Source organism: Strigops habroptila, chromosome 2 (genome assembly GCF_004027225.2).
Source record: "Strigops habroptila isolate Jane chromosome 2, bStrHab1.2.pri, whole genome shotgun sequence".
NCBI classification, from domain to species: Eukaryota; Metazoa; Chordata; class Aves; order Psittaciformes; family Psittacidae; genus Strigops; species Strigops habroptila.
This window is the reverse complement of record NC_044278.2, coordinates 82,140,040-82,162,760: the sequence shown is the minus strand read 5'-3', so window position 1 is coordinate 82,162,760 and position 22,721 is coordinate 82,140,040. Positions and strand designations below refer to the sequence as shown.

At 35.1% G+C, this 22,721-nt stretch overlaps 1 protein-coding gene across 5 annotated transcripts in view; it reads left to right on the top strand.

Annotated features, from left to right (window-relative positions):
* The window catches only part of PIBF1 (progesterone immunomodulatory binding factor 1), a 118,895-nt gene that overhangs the window by 71,293 nt on the left and 24,881 nt on the right, over positions 1-22,721 (top strand). For 4 of the 5 annotated variants that reach the window (XR_003990271.1, XR_003990270.1, XM_030477527.1 and 1 more), the window contains 4 exons: positions 626-776; positions 3,836-3,926; positions 8,642-8,744; positions 14,227-14,357. Coding sequence is in view for 3 of the 5 variants with exons in the window: in XM_030477527.1 (XP_030333387.1) it covers positions 626-776; positions 3,836-3,926; positions 8,642-8,744; positions 14,227-14,357 (476 nt within the window). In the remaining 2 variants the exon portion in view is untranslated. The remainder of the gene's footprint in view (positions 1-625; positions 777-3,835; positions 3,927-8,641; positions 8,745-14,226; positions 14,358-22,721) is intronic. The other variant, XM_030477526.1, reaches the window with a different exon arrangement.

Sequence of the window (22,721 nt, the reverse complement as noted above, 5' to 3'; positions counted from 1 at the left end):
ATAACTTCTATTTCTGAATATGTGCTTTTTTTGTTTAAGCTTAGTGGATTACTATTTACATTAGTCCTGAATCTTAATAGCATTAGTCCTAAATCTTAATAGCAATAAAACATATTACCTTTCAGTAATAAGTAATATTATTGAATTATAAGAAAATAAAGAATTATAAATAAATAATAAGAATCTTGTATATCTTAAATACCAAATTTTGATATTCATGTATTTACCATTCTGTAAAGGACTCTTCTTTTTTTTAAATAGATAACTGATATGTGAATCTATTTAAAGCAACAAGAATAAATGCATTTCCACTGTTTGACTGCTGCTACAGTGCTTTTCCTAATTCTCCTTTAAAATTCTTGTAGCTTCTTTAAGAGAGAGATCATTAGAATTACTAAGGCCTTAGGAGGTAGGCATAAGTGTTATGACCTGAGAGTGTACTAAGTGCAAGATAATACAGTTAAAAAAATAACTGTTTTTTTAAATATTTAAATCTTTCCTGTGCAAAAGTTTCATCAAATATTTAGTATCGTACTGCTAAGCATTTTACATGTATTATATTTTGCCTCTTTCATAAATAGCTGTAATACTGACTCCCTGATCTATCCATTGTTCATTCTGACAGGTGCTTACTAAAGAATTTTATAGTCTTCAGTCTTCTAGTGAAACACGAATTACTGAGCTTCAGACACAGAATTCTGAGTTTCAAGCAAGGCTCGATACTTACGAAAAACTTGAAAAAGAGCTTGATGAGATAATATTGCAGACAGCAGAAAGTAAGTTCTGTCACAGATTATGTTGTATCTGTAGGTGTTTCTGGCATTATGACAAGTTGTCTTGTTTCTCATGGCATTTGGAAAGTATTACAGTGCCTGTCATTCTCCCTCCTTATGCCTGAAAATTAAGATGCAGTGACTACTTTGATGGAAAATATTAATGGTGGGTTTCTAAATGGATTTGTAAATATGTATTAAATCTGAATGAAGAAATATAGATATTAAAAATCATCCTAGACTTTCTTTTTTCCTCATTTCTCATTTCCTTATTCAAATAATCCGTTATAATTAGATATGGTTTTTAGAATTCCCCTACTATTTAAATATATTTTAAATATCAGGAAACCCTCTTTGTTGACAATTACAGGCTTCATAATACAGTGCAGTGATTAATATGAATTTTTGAATGAATTAGGGAGAAAAAAAGCTCTTCCTTGTGTTGAATTAATAATAATTAGACATTGAGTAGTTGCTTGTGTCAGATGGATTAAACCCTGGATTAAATTCAGGCCTGATTACTCTTGAAAATTTTTTTCTCTGGTTGGCAGAATTTCTGTGAAATCTCTATTCGTTTGATTTTCAGCCTAAATAAATCCACAAAGCAAGTAATTTCTGATTTGAAACTAAGACTCTAATCTTCAAGTCTTTTAACCTGTGTGTAAACAGGGTAGAACATTTTAAGATTTCAAACTAATTCATATATCTTCTTGTCCCTTTCTGTTTCTTTGCTCATCAAAAAAAAAAAAAAAAGAAAAAGAAAAATTGTAAATAATGTTTTCCAAGTAGAAGATAATTGAATAAGCTCTGTATATAAACAGTAGTGTAGAGCAAAGTATGTATTACTGGGATGCAGTGATGTCTGGGTATCATTAGTAAGTAGACTGCACATACTTTATTAATTTTGTACACTGCAGCTTATACTTGTTAGAATAGCATAACTACCCAAAGGTTTCAGTCTGACCATAAGCATGTTTGCTATATGCATGTTTATGTTCTAGTTGGTAACGTGTTCTTTGAAGTATTGTATACATAAACTTGCCTAAAGAGTATTTATGTATTAATACAGAATTTTTGGACCTCACCTTAATTTTTTCCAAGGAGGAGGTAGAGTTCAGAATGCAGAATTTTTATTTATACTGATTTACGTTTTCTTATGTATCGCAGGACGTCAGTAAAGTTTTTTACAGAACTAAATTGTTCTTAATTTCTTCTTAAGTATGTATTTTAATTACAATTTATATTCTATGCTACAGAACATGACTTAAATTAAGAGTTTCCAAATGTACTTTCTGTTAAAATGCGACTTTATTTTCTCATTTTGTTGGTGTGAAAAGGGAGTTGAACTATATAATGTTATTTTTTCCTGCTAAGTAGTGTAAAAAACTGTTGTTAATAAGTGTCCCCTAACTTGTAAAATGTGTATTTTACATCACAAAGTCAGGCGAAGAGCCTGGAAAGACATAAAAGAAGCACATGCTGATGCAGAACATTACTTTGGCTTGATATCTTCAACATTTCCAAATTTCTTTGTGTTTGTCTTCATGATCTGACATTTACGTGGACACTACTGACAGATATGAATTTATAGGGCAGAATCTTACTGACATTTTTGAGGCACACAACACTGAATTTATAACCAAAAAGAAGACAAAGGCAGGTTAAACTATTTTTTATGTTTTTCTGAACCAGAGGTGTTGAAGACACTGGAGAATTCCCCATTATAACTAAGCCTTGAAAATCTGAAGTTCTGGTGCTTTTGTACTGCCACATCAGTAAACTTTTTCCTGTCATATTTGCTGGAATTGTTTTTTCTGTAACTGGAGATGTGACTTATTACAAGTGCTCTACTAGAGGCTTTTTTCTTTCTAAATGTTTTTTAAGAATCTTTGTTTAAAATAGCATTAAAAGAGTATTAGACAAGTGAGGAAGCTATAGCGTTGTGCAGGTTGTTGAGAGAAGGGATTTCTGATTTTGAGGCACTTGAGCATTAGGAAGGATGAGTCAGGACTATCACGTCAGTTCCTAAATTTGTTTCTCCTGTTCCCAACTACTTGATTCATCAAAGCTGTTTTGTGGTGCCTGGGCTGGTGCTCCCTTATGCTCCCTCACTTACAGCCCTGCCGCTGTCCCCTTCTTCTTATTCCCCTTTTCCCCTCTTCTCTGTCCCCCTCTCTCTGCCCCGGCCTACTTCACATACACACTTTGTTTTTTCTTTTTTTTTTTCCTCTTGTCCACTTTATCTTACGAGAGAGGAAACCTGAATTACACAAGCTGAAATACTAAAATCTGTACATGTTTGAATCTTGCTGCTGCTGGGATTTCTTTTCAAAGCAGTCCCTATGTGTTTTAAATCCTTAGAAATATGTTTTCAGAAATCAGTCATCTGTGGAGGGAGACATTATATTGAATGCTTTTACTTTGCATAAACATAAGATTCTCATTGCCTTTCTCTGAAGATGGATATGGCATTTGTTTCCTTCAGGTTATCAGTATTTCAGTACCACAGTATTTCATATATTAAAGTGAGCAGCCTCACAGTGATATCAGCTCCCTCAGCAACCTCAGATGTGGGTGTGTCCCTTCTGGTCCCATGGACTTGTTTACGTCCAGTCGGCTTAAGCACTCCCTAATTTTATCTTCTTCTACTTCTGCATGTATGCACAGAAAAAGGATTTAGGAGAAAAAGTCCTAAGCAACCTAACCCTGTACTGCTGAATGAAACCTATGCTATTAGTATGTATTTTGTGACTATACCAATAGAATGACTATTCAAGGACACTTGTCTTTTACTTTCATATTGAGTAAGTCTTACATTAATCAGAAAAAAAAAAAAGTGAAAAGCCTGCCACTGTTGTAAGAAATTTATGTATGGCACTGTATTGATGCTAACTGTGAACAAAATTGTTCCACTCAAGTCCAGGTTACACCAACTGAAAATCTAGCTTCTAGAAAAATGTTTGTCCGTGTATATAATTATAAATAGAATTGCTCATATGTTTTTAAGTTCTTGCGCTGTAATTACGTTCTTCAATAGTACCTTTCTGCAAATTTTTTTACAGTGGAAGATGAAGTTGAAGCTGAAAGGGTTCTCTTCTCATACGGGTATGGCGCTAATGTTCCTACAACAGCCAAAAGACGACTAAAACAAAGGTAAAAGTGCCTCCTGAATTTACTTGTTCAAGATAAAGTAAATGAAAATAGATGCATTATGTTTTGTCTTAGAATCCAGCTAGTTTAATAAACATAAAGAGGTTTTTTAATGACTTAAGTTTGCAGGAATAGAATGAAGACTAGGACCTGTTAATGTGGCATATGCATATAAATGAGCAATATACATACTTTTCTAGGTCATGTAAAGATTTTTTTTCATTGCCTTTCAGAAAGATGAATTTTAATTGTATAAAACTAAACAGCTGTAAAAACAGACTAGTTACATTGTTTACATTTATATAATAATATGTCAAATAAGTTTTTAATATCCTAAAAATAATTGTATGTAATTGTAACAAAACCACATCTGTCAGGAAATTAGGAAGGCCAGGGTTTCAGAGCACCAGTATTTCATCTTTACAAATACAGGATCTGATTCCAATTATATTTATTCAGTTTACCTATACCATTTGATAAATAGATGAAAATGATGTGTAGGCTGAGTAACATACCTCTTGATCATAGTAATTTTTAAATAATAAATTTATATTATGCAGTGTCTTTAAGAAATAATAGTGATATTTGAATGGCTCACTGGGAACACTGGGAATGTGGATTTATGTATAGTATTTTTAAACTGTGACCACAACAAAACTTTTGTTGTTGTTGTTAAACGTATGTATAGATAGTATAAAAAGAAAACATAACCTAGGATTCAGGAAAGTCAACTGCATAATTTGCGGTAGTGGTAGCCTTTGGCCACACTGTCTTCTACCAAAATGAGAAACTCCACCATCATTGGCAGACACACAAAGAAGAGTATAAAGACAGGGTGAACATGTACCATAGCTTCACAGTGCACATCTCTAGCATTCAGGAGCTGGAAGTGCAGTTCTTGTCATGTGTGGCTATTTTTTACAAGTATTAGTTTGTTTAGTTGGTTTTGTCCTCTTAATCCCCACCTTCTCCATGACAAAGAAGGTGTAACATGAAAAGAAGGCTCAAGGGAGACCTTGTAGCGGCCTTCCAGTACCCAACGGGGGCCTACAGAGAAGGTGGAGAAGGACTTTTTATAAGAGCAAGTAGTGATAAGGCAAGGGGGAATGGTTTTAAACTGTAAGAGAGTAGATTTAGATTGGATATTGGGAGGAAATTCTTTACTGTGAGGGTGGTGAGGCTGCCCTCATTGCCCAGAGAAGTTGTGGATGTCCCACCCCTGGAAGTGTTCAAGGTCAGGTTGGATGGGGCTTTGAGCAACGTCATCTAGTGGAAGGTGTCCCTGCCCATGGCAGAGGGGTTGGAACCCAGTGATCTTTAAGGTCCCTTCCAACTCTAGCCATTCTATTATTCTATAAAAAGTTACTGATGAGAATTAAGGGCAAATGATGGTCTGTTCATGTTTGCAACAAAGATTTATAGGCCACATACTCTTTCTTCTGTCCTTTATATTTGTTTTTTAAGTAAGTGCTGTCAATATGATTGTCAGTCAGATTAGACCTGTTGTGCACTGAGTTACATATTGCTGACAAAAATCATAAAGATTTTATGTAGTTCTTAACGTTGCCATGGCTTAATTTTTTTCATATCCTTAAGCGTCTTCAGATTATTTCCTTGTAAGATTTCTTTTTATATTGTTTAAAATTGAAGAAAACAAAAAGGGGGGCAGGGCACCAAAAAAATCCTCCGTGACCCTGTTGCAAGTCTCTTTTAGGAGACTGTTGAGAGTTCTATAGCATCATTTCCTAAAACTTCAGTTCCTTCCTCCTCTGTCAGTAGTTTGGGAACTTTTCTGAGTTTCAGTTAGATCCTCACCTTATTAGATTCAGTTTAGATCATTTGCATACAAAAGAATTCTGCTAAATCACTTTTGAATGGTGAATCTGATGATCAATAAGCCAGGATTTCAGATGTGCTTGGAAGATACTTTCTGAGCTTAGGAGTGGCTCTATAATATGATATATTTTATCTTTTAAAATTAAAAAGATTAAAAAAGCTGTAAAAGTCTGTGTATGGTTTACCTGCTGTTGTTCTGACTCAAGGAAAACTGCCATGTAGAAAATGTGTGTGATGCCTTTGGCTCCCTAAGCTTTAAAGCAAAGTCTCTGTGACACCAACTTTTATGTTTAGAGCCATAAAAGAAACAGATATGTTTTCTACTCTCTGCTTAAGGAAAGAGAATCTGTTACAAATGTGAATAATCTTCTTCTGAAGTCCATTATCTCCTCTTTAATTCCAGACATAATGGCATCCTAAATGAAGAGCTCTTGTAAGTTCACAGAATGCACTTCAGTCTCTGGAACTCTGTACAAAACCTATTCAAGCATAGTATATTGTGGGGTCTATACCTCTGCATACTTGCCAGAAACAACTATTTAATTACTTTGGATGTAGGTACCGTACACATGTAGTCATATGCCTGGGACCATTCTGAAGCATCCAGACCAAATGGCCCACTTCCATAAAACTAAAATCTCAGTGTAGGTTAGCTGCATGTGAACTATGTATTGGCAATGATTTACTTGCCCACGCTAACTCTTCAGCTATGCTTAGGAACTGTTTGCAAGAGTGTTAATGAGTAAATGACAGAATACTACCAGGGGCACTCTAGTGGTTTGCTAACAATAAATTATCACATTATTGAGCACTGCATAATTTTCTAGTATAGTCAGAATCAAAGTTTCCAGAATAACATGTCTTTGCAGATCAGTTCCTTTGTCCCTTCGCTTGTAATTTAAACTAGTCAAAAAACATATTGACAAGCATACTTGAAAGACATACTTGTGTTTAAATACTTGCAAATTCAAGTCAAGTTCACTGAATAGTTGTAGCTGGGAAAATTATGACAGGCTACATTCCTAACGTTGTCATGGGAAGGTATCCAAGTTTCCCCTCACACTCTAATAGCTAACGTATAAGATCCCTAACTAGTTAGAGAAGTGTTTCATTTCTCTTTTTCACTAGATGGACTCTTAACACACGTCTCGTATCTCCTAAATAAAAATCCAAACAATTTGTTTGGAGAATTGGTTTCTTTTTCTCAGTTATTGTTTACATAGTCTACTACATTGTTTACATAGTCTAATGCTCCTTGTAGGAGGAACTTAGAAACCAGCCTCATAGTGTAGTCTATTGAGAATTTAAGGATTGCTCTCGTATAAAGCGAAAGTAAAAGATTTTATGAAAGGGTAGGTTTATAACAGAGGTGAATGTTAAGACTTCTGCCAAATCTGAAAGTGTATTCCCTTTTACTGAGGAGAAGATGGAGGTTATGACTGGTCAAATTTTCAGAGAAAGTTTGTACGCTCATCTAGCTTTACACACTCTAGACCTCACCTTAAGGGTAAATAGAATCTCTCTGTTGGTCTGCTTTAGACCACTTACACTCTTATAAATACTGTATCATGGTCAAGAACTGGTTAACACTTTCCTAGCCATTATTTGGAGATCAACAGTCTTACATTTTCAGTTTATGGACGGTATGCATTGAGAGTCTAAGATCTGCACTGGAGTGACTTCTCCCTTTCTTCAATATACAAGTTCCTGAAAAATGGCACACATTTGACTGGAAGGATAGATTGTTGTAGAGAGCCATTAGTCCAGTGGTTAAGGCACACTAAATAATGGTATTAGCCCTGTATATCTTCCTCCTTTTAGAGCTCTGAATTTCCCATGTTGTGAAATAAATTGGTGACTAAAGTACCTAAACATGGAGGGTTACAGGGATAAATTCTTTAGATAAAATTTTTATAATAAGCCACCAAGCTGCTGAATCCTACATAGATGCAGGATTCATGACAGAATACATAAATTTAGACATCTAATCATAGGTTTAACATGGAGATTAGACACCTAACCTCCCATTATAACTGGTTTAATTCTAATCAGTATAGTCAGTGGAGTTTGGAGTACATTCCACTTCATCATCCAGGAGTCCATTTCAGTGGAATATAGTCAGGCTCTACATGCCATATTGACTCAATGATTAGTAACAGGCTGAAAGACTAGGTTAGATGTCTGGAAATAGGCTCTGCAATTGCATGCTGACTCTTTCCATTGCTGCCTATGGAACTATGCTGTGGAATTGATGATAAACGCTTTTGAATTTGGGCATGAAACATGCAAGAGATTGAGGGTCTAATTTTTTAACTAGGGTGTTTAAGTAACTCACTAATCCTTTCTCTTGACTTGTAAGTTAATTTGTGGATCTCCATCGGAGATTATTTTTAAAAAATGACAATAACATTTAATTATTTAGCATAATAAATGTCAGACAAAACAATTTTGCCTTTGGTTTGTGTTTGTGTTCCACTACAAAATATACAAAATGTATATTAATGTGCTTTTTTAAAAATTATTTAAGGAGAAGCCAATTACAGTGATTCCCTAAAGTTGCTAAAAAATAAATGCTTATAATTAGTTGAAACATTTTGACATGATTTCTGCAATTGTGTAGTATAGTAAAAATTATACAGTCAATTACTTTGTAAAAACTATCACAATGGCATAACTGTGGGAATGCTATTTCAGTGCTGTTAAAATTTGTAATATTTTCATTGTTCTCTAACTTTGACCATTCTGTATGTTTCACTATGTAGTTTATATATATTAGTATTTAAGCACTGATGAAAAAATTAAGGCAGTCAAGTATAAATGTGAGAATTTCTCTTGCATATTTTGGAACAAAATCAACTTGAGTTTGCTTTTTATTGGCACAGCGTTCACTTGGCAAGGAGGTTACTGCAGCTAGAAAAGCAAAACTCATTGCTTGTAAAAGATCTGGAACATCAGAAGGAACAAGTAACACAGATTTCACAAGAGGTAAATTACTGCTACAAAAAAAATCAAATCTGTAGAGACTGTAAACATTGCAGAACAGCTGTTCATAAAATTAAATATTTTCTAAACCGTGTTTATTGTCTATTTGATGTCAAAAAGTGGCATCATAATTAACCTTAACTCTATGTTAGAAGTTTTCAAAGTAATTTATATTTATATGTTGAAATGAAGATTGAAAGAGGGATTACTTTACAGGCTAAACAAGAATGTAAGCCAGACAAACAGTGTTCTGATTTCTGAACAGAATACCAGCTAGCCAGACTAGTTTGCTCTGTTCGATAGTTAGTCGTTCAATGAATACGTCATTACTTTTTACACAGCTCCTCTCCTAAATCACTTTTGAAGGTATTTCTGTAAATCCTTTTCTACGTTGTGCAGTTCTTGAATCTTTTGAATATACAAATCTAGGGAATATTTAACATAAGCTGCTTTTTTAAAAAGCTAAAATCTTTTTTTTTTTTTTTTACTTTGTTACAATGAGTTTAATTTCATTATCTTTTAAAATTCTGTGTATAATACCTGAAATCACATGGTGCATTGACATGGAAAACAAACGCTAAACAAAACTCAGCTTGAAATCTCCCAGAATTAGGGTGAACTTATTTTTTTAAATATTTTTAAATTTTCTTCTAAGTTTCTCCTAAGAACCAGAGAACTTTTAGATTTGCTATTAGAATTTCTATTTGCTATGGAATTTGTAGGCTGACTGTTTCAGGAATGCAGTTAACAGTTTGATTTTTAAAGCCATGGTAATTATAGATTAGGATAACTACATTCAGTAGTTCACAGTGCAAATACTGTCAGTTTCCACATATATAAAATATATGTAAATGTAAATATTTTATATGTGTATATATATGATTATATATATTATTTCAGTGAAAGGTACATGAACAAGTGACATTTTTTAATGTTTTGGGGTTTTTCAGCCAATTTTTTATGGATTCTTCTTAGGTATATCCTAGTAATTTATATATGACTAAAACATATCTTTCAAATCTTCTTGACTTGAAGACATCAGATATTTGTGAATCCAATGTTATTCTTGGTATTCTTCTCTATCACTGTTCTTTCACTATTGTTAATAAAAATTGATGCTTTATTCCCACTTAAATCTGCTGGTTTCCACTTCAATACATTTCTTCTTACAGTGGTTTTATATTTGCTTCTAGGTCACTGATGAAAGAGTCAGTACAAGTGACCTTAATTCAAATTCCTGCAAAATTCCACTAGAACATCTTCACCTCATTTTCATTTTCCCATAAGATGTCATGTAGCCCTTTCTTGATCTTTTATTATATAATTGTATAGTTTAAATCAGAATCATTCAGTTAAATGTCTTGTAGATAGCTAATGCACAGCTACTAAGTCTATTAACATCAAACTCCTATGGTTAAGTAAAATCTTTTTAAGACCTGCTTTCTATTAAACTCATGTCTGGCATCCAGGTCTGAATGCTTCATAAGATTTCTTTCTTCCTTTTTCTAATTTTCCATATGATTATAGGCCATTTTATTTTATAGCAATTACTTAAGCTATTCTGCTTGCCATCCTTCAATATGCGCAAAAAGAGTTTACACTTCTTTTTAATGGACTTGGAATATAGCTCATAATTCTCACATTATACAAGCCCATCGTCTGACTTCTTTTCAAACAGAGCGCAAAAAATTGTATTGAAAACTTCTGAATTGTCTTCAGCATTATATATAGTTTTAGCATATCTCTACATAATGAGCTGTACTGTTCGTAGGATTTATTTGCTCCCATTTTCTTCCTTTTGCATTTTTTTCCTTTTTTGCTCCCATATTTTTTCCTTTTCCAGTTTTATGCCTGCACGTACCAACTTTCCCCTTGAATTGTAGCTCCTCTTGTAAATTTTCTGTATTTCATATTTTATACTGATTGCTATCTGTTATCTTTCTTTATACAGTCAAAGTTCTGAAACTTCTCTTTGCTGTCTTTACTGCATCCCCTGAGCTAAGACAGACTTTTACTCTAAGCTATCATCTGTCTCTTTTTTTTTTTTAAAGAGCAAAACAGAGATCCTGTAGACTACAGCTTGCTCAGGTAGCCCATTATTATTTGTTGATTAACAGTTTGTTCAGTCATTTGGATGAAATCTAGAACATGGATTGAAAGCTGATACCAGGGTGATTGGACCAACTTTTCTTTATTCTATGAGGGTGGTGAGGCACTGGAACAGGCTGCCCAAAAAAGTGGTAAATGCTCCATTCCTGGCAGTGTTCAAGACCAGGTTGGGCAGAGCCTTGGGCAACATGGTCTGGTGTGAGGCGTCCCTGCCCATGGCAGGGGGGTTGGAACTAGATGATCTTAAGGTCCTTTCCAAGCCTAACTATTCTATGATTCTTTTTAAATTGCATTTACTGCTATTTCACTGCAGTATTTATGATACAACTTTTATTTAAGCCCTTTAAAGAAGGGAGGAAAAGAAAGAGATTGCAATAACTACAATGGATGCTTTTTCTGAGATTCTTTTTTTGGACGGTCCATAACCAATTGCTGTTGAGCTTTATAGAAAGAAATCATATTGATCTTCTGGGAAAGTCCAGTATTACCATGAAGAAGATACTGACTTCTCTTTAATTTCATTCGTTTGATGGAAGTCTGATACAATGTGGAACCTGATACAAAGCTGGAACCCTGTGGAAACTCAGCTGCTGAAAAAAATTTGCCAGTCCCATTATATTTTGTCAGGCTTTATTTAACTGCAGGATCCTATCTATTTTCAGATCATGATACAGCATTAGAAAAGAAATTTCCCTTAAAGTCCTCTTTCCGTTGCTTTGTATAACAATGGCCTGCAATGTTACAGTAGGTATTGAGACTTACTTCATGCTACATAAGGATTGTTAACCATGTCTAGGATAAACAGAATAAAGGAATTCTCATTACCTGATCCAAGAAAGATCCTCATCTACTGATAATCAGATTATTGCTTCTGCAGTTCATTTAATGTTACCCTCAGTTTAAGTAAGTAGAAGACTATATATCAACTTCTGCAAAGTAGTGATCTGCAATTACTACATTTAGTGTCCAATCTAAATTTTGGAATGAATTCACTTTGCAGAGCTTTTGAACACAGTGCCAGAACTGATGGATAGACAGTCTCTTGTGCCTAGAAGGCTAATATGTTCTTTGGCTGACTTCAAAAGCAAATACTGAGTCAGTATGCACTAAAAGTGATATCCTAAATAAAGAAATTTACTAAGCTGATATATTTGGCTTGCCGTTGAATTACTTTTTTGAGCCTTCATCATGACATTGTATTTGTGCTTTTTGTATGCCTCAATTGAAACACTTTTACCAAAAGCACTTTACATCTCACTCTGAATGAGAGAGTATAGATCAAGCTGAACAATGATGAAATCCTTCAGCTTGATAGAGATGACCATTCAGGGATAAATAATACATGTCCAGTTGCAAGGTATTAGATTTATCACTTAAAAGAATGACACAGAAGTGCTTAAGGAAATCTTATAAATTAAGGCAGAAAGAAATCAAAGTTGCTTACAAAAAATAATGCTTTTGCTCAAGGATAATGTTTAGATTATATGCATATGTGTGTATAAGTAAAATTGATCCATTAAATTCATTTAACGCTTAATTGATTACAATTTATTGACAGCCTCTTTTAAGTTTATAAAGTCAAACAGGCAGTGAAGCATGACCATGGAGCGGGAAGGGATAGCCTTTTTACATTACAGCAGCATGGCTTTTAGCTGGTGAAGTTAGAAGTTAACAGATGATTAGCAGCATCAAACCAAGCTTACACCACCTCGCTTGTCCTTTCCCACTGTGAAGTACTTTAATTCTTATAAGTGAGAACAATGAGGAACTTTGAAAGTTCTTATGCTGTCAAGAACAGGATTCCAAACGAGATGAGTTGGATAAATTTTCTCCTATTATGACAGCCTCAAGATTTGACTCTGCAATTTTTAGACCATCCTAGAGACTGGAATTGGAATTCCAATGTCTTGGAATTACCTGTTTGTCACTTAAAGACTCTCTATTGTCTTCCTTCCTATCTTTTTTGATAGTTTGTACTCTTAGAAAAATATGAACTTTTTAATTACTTATCAATGAAGATATTTAAGTTCTTGAAGAAGGTGATTGCCTCTTTTTTTTTTTATTTCTGTAAAATAAACTTGGAATTTCACTGTGCACTAGAATAGGTATTTACTGAAGGAAATAATGTATTTAAATAATACCTACGGTTTTGCATTAATTTGAAGAAGTGCAATATTACTCTTATTTCACTTTTTAAAACATGAGGTGGAGTTAACTTCCCTTTTAGTAAGGCCAGTAAGGTGAGCAAGCAAAGTTTTGTCTATATTTTGTTTTTTAATAAATGTGAACCACTGCTTTGTAAGTTCATTGCATATTTGATGAGTATACACGGCAGAGGTAAAACTGCACTAAAAAGATAATGCAGTTAGAGAAAGAAGGAAACACAATCTCATGTTTTGAGAATTGTGAATAGGAGAAAAATCTGATTTTAGGAAAAGTCCTAAAATATTAAATGGGCTAGTTCTATTGGAGGGGTGGGTTTTTTCCCCTGCTTGTTTGGAACAAAACAAAATAGGACAGCTGGTTCCTGAGTCTGACTTGGCAAATGCAGATCATTTATCTATTGAGAAATTTTATAAACTAAGTGGAAAGCTTAACCATTTTCCATTTAATTCATTCTATTAGACATTTTTGTATCTAAACTTTGAAATATTTTTATTTTTTAAGGAATCTTGTAGGTAGTCTTGACTTTTATGCACTCTAGCTGCTGAAACTGCTAAATCTTGATGTGTGATCTTAATTCTCTACATATTTTAAGGAATGATCTTGTTATATTGCTCAAGATGCCAGCCATATCCTGCAAGCTTTTTAAACCTAGTGGTCCTAATTTGCTCAGGGAATAGAGCTAGTAAAATTTATTTCCTACTTATGGGTATGACAGCTATTTTATACTACTCTTGTAAACATTCTGTTGGGTTTCATTGTTCATATACAGTAATTGATTAAAGGAGAGGGGACTTCCAGTATTACTGTGGGTTTTTTCAATTCAATTTCTGTTCAATTTCCAAGCTGAAAATTCCATTGTAATAGTATACTGTTTTTAAAAAGTCACTTGTAGTCAATAAGGTGAACAAACAGAGGCCTTGTCTATACTAACATTTTTCATCAGTCGAAGTTGTTATGTTAAAACTCTAGAAAATGCAGATTAGGGAAGTGTAGAAAGTGGTAGCATGATTGCATTGAAAATACTGTATAATTACAACTGAAAAGTAAGAGGATACTGTATTAAATAGTAATTTGAGGGTAATGTTGTTAAATAACAGGTTTGGGTTCTATGTTATTATGCAATTGGTAATAATCAATCATATGCAATAATCAAGTAATTGTGCTTTATAAATTATAACAATTATAGTAGTAATACTTCTTTTTTCGGCAGCTTGGCAGAGCAAATTCTTTATTGAATCAAGTACAACAACCATACAAATACCTCATTGAAACTGTGCAACAGAGAGATTCTCAAATAAGTCTACAGAAAGAACATATTACACAACTTGAAAAAGATGTCAGGTAATTAAAATCACTGTATCTTTATTTTTAAACTGAAAGTAAAATCACTTATGTGTTTATCATTAGAAAACAATTATTTTATTGGTCATGAAGTAGGAGATGTTGAAACTCCATCATTAAGTTGGGTCTTTATGCTGTAATTCTAGCATCTCTGACTTCTCTCATACTGTCAGAAAAAAGAGGCTTTAAGTTTGGAAAAGCAGCAATGACAGTCAGGTTTACAGTGAGTTTGAAGTTGAGAAGAGGTCTCATGAAATAGAGGAAAGCTCAGAAGAGTAGAAGGAAAGAATGACACACCAGATGTACAAAAGTAAAAATAAAGAAATAAAGTCAGAGAAAAATAATAGACTATTCCACCAGCAAAGGGTATTTTGGGAAAAACTCAAGCAGACTTCGTCTATTGGAGACTCTGATTTGGTGTTATATATAGCTGTCAGAATTCTCTGACCACTGAGCATCTTTCTACCATCATACAACTTCATAAACTGTTTAACATGTGGTTCCCAAGTGAACTGTTATAATCTGCCCTTTGATTTTCAAGGAAGTCAATAGCTGCACTGTACTGCAGAAGAATTAGCATTTTAACTAGTAAGATGTTTATGTGGTATATTGGTTTAGGACATGCATACAGTAACAAGTATGAAGCATTAATGTGATTGTATTATGAAGCAATTATATGAAAAATACAGGGTTTTTTCCAACAAATCCGCTGAAGCAATAAAAATAGAAAAACTAGGACTCAGCTAAATACCCTACATACTGTCTTACATATGTGTCTATTCAGAGTGTTTTGATAGTTTGGGATAGTATTCATTATCCATTGAGGAATACCTGAAAATGCTTATTGTCAAAGTAAATCTACACATAAATCAATACATTTAGAAATAAACTGAAATATTCATTCATACTTCCTGACAAGATATCTTTCACAAGACTTAACTTTGATTCAGTAAGAATAGGTCCTTTTTTATTCCAGAATCAAGTGTTTTTTAATATTTTCCTAGACTTGATATAAGAAAAAATTCAATGGTAAATTGTATTTTTGCAGATGAAAAATCACAATGTTCTCTCTATATATGCAGTTTCTGACTTTTCAGTTGTGAAAAAAAGTCATCAAAGAATTGGTCACTAGCAAATTAAATTTTTAGGTTATGGTAACATGAAAACATCTTTCATTATTCACATAGTGGCCCAAAAGTCTTCTCAAAAGCTAGGAAAAAAAAGGGAGTAAACAGATGAGGTCATTTCTGTTTAAAATATATAAGAGCCTAAATGCTTTATTAGCACTTATTCCCTTGATTTTTTATGGTTCATTACAAATAATCTGTATGCCCAGATAGTCTTCCTAAATTTAGGATACAAATTAAGGCACCTAAATTAGGAACTTAGTTAGATCAGCTTTCCTTAGTAGTTCACAGAGGAAGTGGCATCTCTAAAAAGCAATTCAGATTTTGGATGGAGTGAGTCATTTGCTAGAGATGCCTGTTACTCTCCATTAACTGTAAAGGGAATTTTTGGCATCTTAACGTGCCTGAGGTTAAGGAAGAAAATGGATCTGCACCACAGCGAGAGCATTCGTGGTAAACATACCAGCAGTACTCTACTGTGGTGAGCTGGGGTGTGCTCACCACTAGTCCATGTTTCTGTAAATGAAAGTGTGGTCTGGCAAAAAAGTATTTTTATCCTTAATGGTTTTGTAGCAAAAAAGTAACATTTACGTTGCACATCAAATGTTTTGGTGAAGTTTTTTCCTGTAGTTTCCAATATTCCTTGTAAACTAAAAATAACTACTCTTTCTTTATCACAAGGTTGCCTGAACTTTGCTGTAGTTTCATGGGCCAGTAAATTTCTTGGAAACAGCCTAATATCTCAGGGCTTTTGGTACATAAAAGTAGTCCCAAATGTTTCTATTCATAACTCCACATTTAAAACAAATGTCCTAAATTGTTAACTTACATTCCCTGGAGTAGAGGAGAAATTGTAATCTGGTATAAAATTGATAATGTTGGTCCTTTGCTTTCCTGTAAGTGAGAAGACGGTTAGAGGAAGGGATTTCTAAACAGAGAACCGTCACATTCCATAACACTTTTGTCATGAGGAATCTGCTGATGACAGTTTTAAATTAAAATATCCCTTACGTGATTTCAGATTACTTTGTGGACCAGTCTAGCTCCCAGCTATTCCAGAACTGAATCAGAATGGGATTTCAGTAAATTAATGATAATCCTTACTAAATATATGCCAAGTGAAGCTCTACTGGATCAAAAGATTTAGCCCACTATTCCTATCCGTCTTAGTTTATTAAACAGCACTTTGTTGGTTTGTGTGTCAAGTATTTTTGAGAGGATGAGGTCAGAGAATTAATGCTCCTCAAGGAGGGCCCTAAATTCTGCAGGTAATGTTGGTGCTATTAGAAAAGTAACAATGAAAACACTAAACACAGTTTATGAAGCCTGGTTTCTCTCTAACTCAGAACTAAGGGAAAAAATTAATATTTGTAAAGCCATTTCAAAATGAAATGTTTTTTTCAGCCATTGCCTATAATTAATAGTTAATACTACAGTTTTAATTTATACTACAGTTACACAAAGCACATTATTTTTTCTTAAATTTTACATACAATACCTTCATTCATTTTATTTCTAAAAAGCAATTTCACATGTAGCAGCTAAAGAAAAATAGTGTTCAACTTCTTGTTTTGAGACAGACCTTTAAAATACTAGCAAATTTTTAATTTATTATTTTTTTAATCTTATATATGAGTACCAGATTGTAGAAAAATTAAGATAATGTTGATATGCCTGCACCCTGACAATCAGGACTGAATACTTAGTTTTACCCTCATGGCTGCCCAGTGTGTGATCATGCTTTTACTTCCTTCGTGTTTGGTGTGCAGAATCTGTGGTAGAGGAATGTTCTTTTCGTGTTGTGTTTTTATCCATCTGCGTATCTGGAGAGGTGGTTCTGCATTATGCAAGTCATGGATTCTCTAAGTGGAGCAGTCGCATCTGTGTTATCAGTGCCAGTGTTCTTTATCATCTCTCACTTAACTTGAGTGTGGAGGGATCAGCAAGAACTAATTTCCACGTGAATTTAATTTTTTAGACTTAATCCATAATGGGCTTCTGTGCACAGTGATGAGGGTCAAGGATCTTTAAGAACATACTCCTAGGGTGGTTAGATTCCAGCAGATTTCTCAGAATGATGAGTCAGCATTTTCTTGCAATCTTATAAGTGCTTTGTATTTCCTTGTCTATTGAAAAAGCTGTTGGTTGCTGCTGGATGTGGTTTTGATTTTGTGATGAAATAGACAGTCTTAATGAAATCAGCACAAGAGGAAGGCAATGAAGGATGGCTCTCTGTGACAGCAATCTCCTTGTGAATTTTCTTGTGCCATATTTTTACTGATTTTTCACAAAATGGCCTAAAGCAACTTATAATGTGGTCCCTTGACAGGCAACAGATGTGTTCAGGATTCCCCACACTGCATCACTCTATGAAAGTGTCATTTCTGACAGCAGTTATTTCCAGGCGGAGTGGGACAGATTCAGGCAGATCATTTTGATATAATACTCTTGAGAAGTCCTGCAGACACATAGAATCATAAAATGATTTGGGTTGGAAAGGACCTTAAGATCATCTAGTTACGACCCCCCTGCCATGGGCACGGATGCCTCACACTAGACCATGTCGCCCAAGGCTCTGTCCAACCTGGCCTTGAACCCTGCCAGGGATGGAGCATTTACCACTTCTTTGGGCAACCTGTTCCAGTGCCTCACCACCCTCACAGTAAAGACCTTCTTCTTTGTATCTAACCTGAACCTTGTTTAGAGACAAGGACGTCATGCGGGACAGTGTCAAAAACTTTGCAGAAGTTCAGGTAGATGACGTCAACTGCTCTGCCCTTATCCATCAGTTCTATAGCCCCATCATAGAAGGCCACCAAATTGGTCAGGCATGATTTGCCCTTCGTGAAGCCATGTTGGCTATCACCAGCCACCTCATTGTTTTTCATGTGCCCTACCATGGTTTCCAGGAGAATCTGCTCCATGATCCTGTCAGGCACAGAGGTGAGACTGACTTGTCTGTAGTTCCCTGGATCTGCCATTTTCCGCTTCTTGAAAATGGGGGTTATATTTCCCTTTTTCCAGTCACTGGGAACTTCACCTGACTGCCAGGATTTTTCAAATATGATGGACAGTGGCTTAGCAACTTCATTCGCCAGCTCCTTCAGGACCCATGGATAGAATTCATCAGGTCCCATGGACTTGTACACATTCAGGTTCCTAAGATGATCTCGAACTTGTTTATCTCCTACAGTGGGCCTAAGGTCTTCATTCTCATGGTCCCTGCATCTGCCTTCCAAGTCTTGGGTGATGTGGTCAGAGCACTTGCCAGTGAAGACTGAGGCAAAGAAGTCATTCAGAATCTCAGCCTTCCCCAAATCCAGGGTAGCCAGTTCTCCCGATAGCTTCCAGAGAGAGCCCACATTATCCCTAGTCTGTCTTTTGTTTGCAACATACCTATAGAAGCCCTTCCTGTCACCTTTGACATCCCTGGCAAGACTCAGTTCTAACTGGGCCTTAGCTTTCCTGACTTGATCCCTAGCTTCTCGGACAATGTCCTGTATTCCTTCCAACATGACCTTCAAAGTTCACTATAACCAGAGCAGCTTACATGCCTTCATCCTTAAGCATCGTACCTCTAGAGCTAAAGGTGTTGTTCAGACCCTCTGTATCAAAATGACTTCTTCACTTGGAAGGACTATTCAAGTAGTACTCGGAGTTGCTTGTGTCAGTAGCTGTCAAACTGAATCGTAGAATAATCACAGAGTGGTTTGGATTGGAAGGGACCTTTAAAGATCGGATTGTATAGTTCCAACACCCTGCCATGGATAAAGACATCTTCTACTAGATTAGGTGGCTCAAAGCCCTGGCCAACCTCTCTTTGAAAGGAGAGGAATAGTCAAAAGACTGAATCAAGGTCTTGAAGTAGTATATTTCAGCAGAGCTGGAGATACTTCAGTGGCTTGCTGAGAAGTGTGTCAGTTCTAGACATCTTTTACACATCTCTGTGGATCTTTAGCCATACCTTCACTAAGAACTGCAAGGTATTGTGGTAAATGTTTAGCTGAGCAGCTGTCATTATAACTGTTGTTAGTTATTTGCATAAACAACTTGAGGACCCATCTCCAGGTTATTACAGGTGTGTGACGTAACTGCTTAGATTCAAGTGTGAAGGCACAAGTGTATTACCACCCAAAAAGAGAGCTTGTTTAGGAGTAATCTAAGTTCTATCAGATCTTACCCACATGTATGTTCACTACCACCCTCCTTCCATTCCCCTTAGAATTCTCCCAGGCAGGCCGCAGGCTGTGCTGGCACTTGGCTATGGGGAGAATCGAGGTGGCCTTGGGAGCAGAACACTGCATGTGCACTGAGCCATGCACCTACAGATACAGTTTGGAAACAAAACCTCTGGTCTTGAGTGACAGGACATCTGCAGGGTGAATTTATAGGTGGTCTGCATATCTCAGAATATTCTGTTAAGTAACCTCTTGTTTATGTTAGCCCACACAGCATTCTTGTTAATAAAAGTAAATAGCGATGCTTAATATGAGCGGTGGTATGTATGAGGATGACTCCTTATTACTATAAAGAAATCTCTCTAGCATACAGTTCTTTAACCAGAAATGAAAACATCACATTTAGCACTGCTTTTGAAAAGAAATGCCTTTTAACTATGTCATGCTATGGGAAAACAAATCTCTGAACTTCATTCTTATGTGTGTAGTGAAGTAATTGTAGTTTTAGTACATAATTTTCTGCTAAAAACATCTAGGTTTATAAATAACTGGAGACATTAAACAGGACTTCATTCATAAAGAGAGGGTATTTATTTTAAATGCAGTTACTCAAATTTCTCAGTACTGATGGCTGGTTTTAAAAGTGGTTCACTTACCCAAAAGCACTCCTCAAAAGTCTAACTGTGTGGCAAATCCAGAAGCAGTACAAGGATTTTGCTCACTAAGAAGCTATGTACTGAAATGTTCCTTACTTAAACATTTTGGGTTCTCTAATTGCCATCCAAACATCACAAAGCTCAGCATACAGTGTTAAATGAGTTTTTCCCATCCCAGAATGGGCAATGAGCTTTTATGAGAACACTACCATTCTGTGAAATATGCATCATCTATTCCGACACTACTCCAGTTTACCTGAGAAATGCTCCAAACAAAATTTGTAGAAATATATTTATTTTTTTCTACAAATGAATGTTTTCTGACCTGTATTACAACTTTTAAAAAGTTGTTTGTTGTTGGGGGTTTTTTTCTACAATTTGTAAAAGGAATTTCTTTTCAATTTGGACACTACACGGATGAGTTTTTAAGCCATCTCAAGCATTTCTATTTAACATTATTAAGCAATACTCTCCTAAATGCCTTTAAAAATCTGATCTGTGGTTAGTTAGCCACACAATGAGAGATCACAAATTTATGTATTCTCTCTTCTAAAGAACTTTTATTTGCAGAATTTTTTATACTTCCTTCTCTAACTACATGATTTAAAAAGAAAATTTGACTTAGACTTTAAAATCTAGTACTCGAGGTAGTCATCTCTGCAGAGAAGGGATAGCTGTACTATATGCCAATATTATATATTCAGTTTTATGTACAAAGTCTTCACATCTACTGTTTCTGTTTTATTTTTTTATGGTCATATTTGTATATGAACATAAAATGTAAAAAAAAAAAAAGAAAAGCCCTCAAGATTGGACTTCTGTTTTCACTTTCATCTTGCTGTAATGTGAAATTAACAGAAAGGCCCTATTTCTTACAGCATTTAGGGTACACAATTAACTGAAAAAGAAACGTACTTGTTTTCTTCAAACTGAATAGAAGTAATAATAAAACCCAGTAATATGTAAACCCATGTTTATTTAGTGTGTCCAACATAAGCATATTATCCAGAATACCGAATAATAGAAGTTTTTGAACAGGATAGTAGCTAGTATACTTAGAGCAGAGATTTGGGCTAATTGCCCAAATTCAAAAGGTTTTAACAGTCTGAGGCTGGGAAATGTTAGTCTCCATTCTGAAAAAAAAAAAAAAATCAGGTCACCTAAAAATGTCTGTCTTATGATATCCAAGCTACCTTGGCTTTAGATCCTGAGTAAAGCAAAACAAAACAAGCCAGTGGTTGCTATGAACAATGTGTATGTATATGACAAGTGTATTCTATTCCATGGTAAGTCCTGCATTCCTGGCACCTGGATTCATACCTGGTTAGGTTTTGAAAGCATGATGGAATGAAACTGAATCTCCTCCCAGACATTTGGTTTCTTCTGGAAACCAAGGCACACAAGAGAAAGCAGGAGCTGCACTGCTTTTCAGTTAATTCCCCAACCTGGACATTGAAAGCCCTGGTTATGTGATGTATCACAAAGGCCACCTTCTCCACATTCAGGATGGAGCAGTCAGTGACCAGGACTGTGGAGCATAGCCTAGTCTACACATGCCCTGCAGTGTGAAAACAGGTGTTTGTGCTGTTAAATAGCTCCAGGGATATTGGATCATTTCAACACAGTCCATTTTTCCCAAGTGTTTACATGGTTTCACCCCAGAGCAAGTCATTGGAAGATTTCTTTTAATGATTAGTACTCTAGTACATTAATACATCTCTGTATCATGAAAACTTTCAAGTATGGTCAGTTAAAGATGGTCAAGAAGATCTTGTCTTTTAAGATGAAAGTTGTAACACTTGAGCTCAGGTGTGAGAAGTTGGTTTGTCTAGACTTAGAGACTGTGGTTTCAGAATCACAGTAAGACAGTTAAGGCACTCAGTTACCAAATGGAACAGTTTCATCCTTACTTTCGGCTGTGTGTTTCCACTGTACATGGTAAATCAAGTTGTTTTGGTGATCCATGTGAAAAATAAAAAGACTCCAGCTTCCAGTGAAGTGACCTGCTTACATGGTAACAAATTTTCAAGTACCAACACAAAGAGCAGGTTACCAGTATGTGATTAGGGAAGGATGATTTTTCAGCAACAGTTTTCACTTAGGTCAGCTAAAACAAACAGTAAAGCTGCTCTCTGATTTGCTACACTGCCAGTTAAAACTGGATTAGGTTAAACTATTGTTTAATGAAGTGTAGGGTAGTTTAAAGCTAGAACCTCGTTGACTGAATCAAGTAGAACTGCAGATACCCAAGCTGCCTGTTCAGTATGTTTTCATAACAGGGACTGAAATAGTCAGTCTTCTTCCCTGAAGTGAACTTTTGAAGGTATTTCTGCTTTACTTGGTCATTATAGGTGTGAATTTACTTTGTGATGTCTAGTAACTGCTTTCTTGCTCTGTTTATAT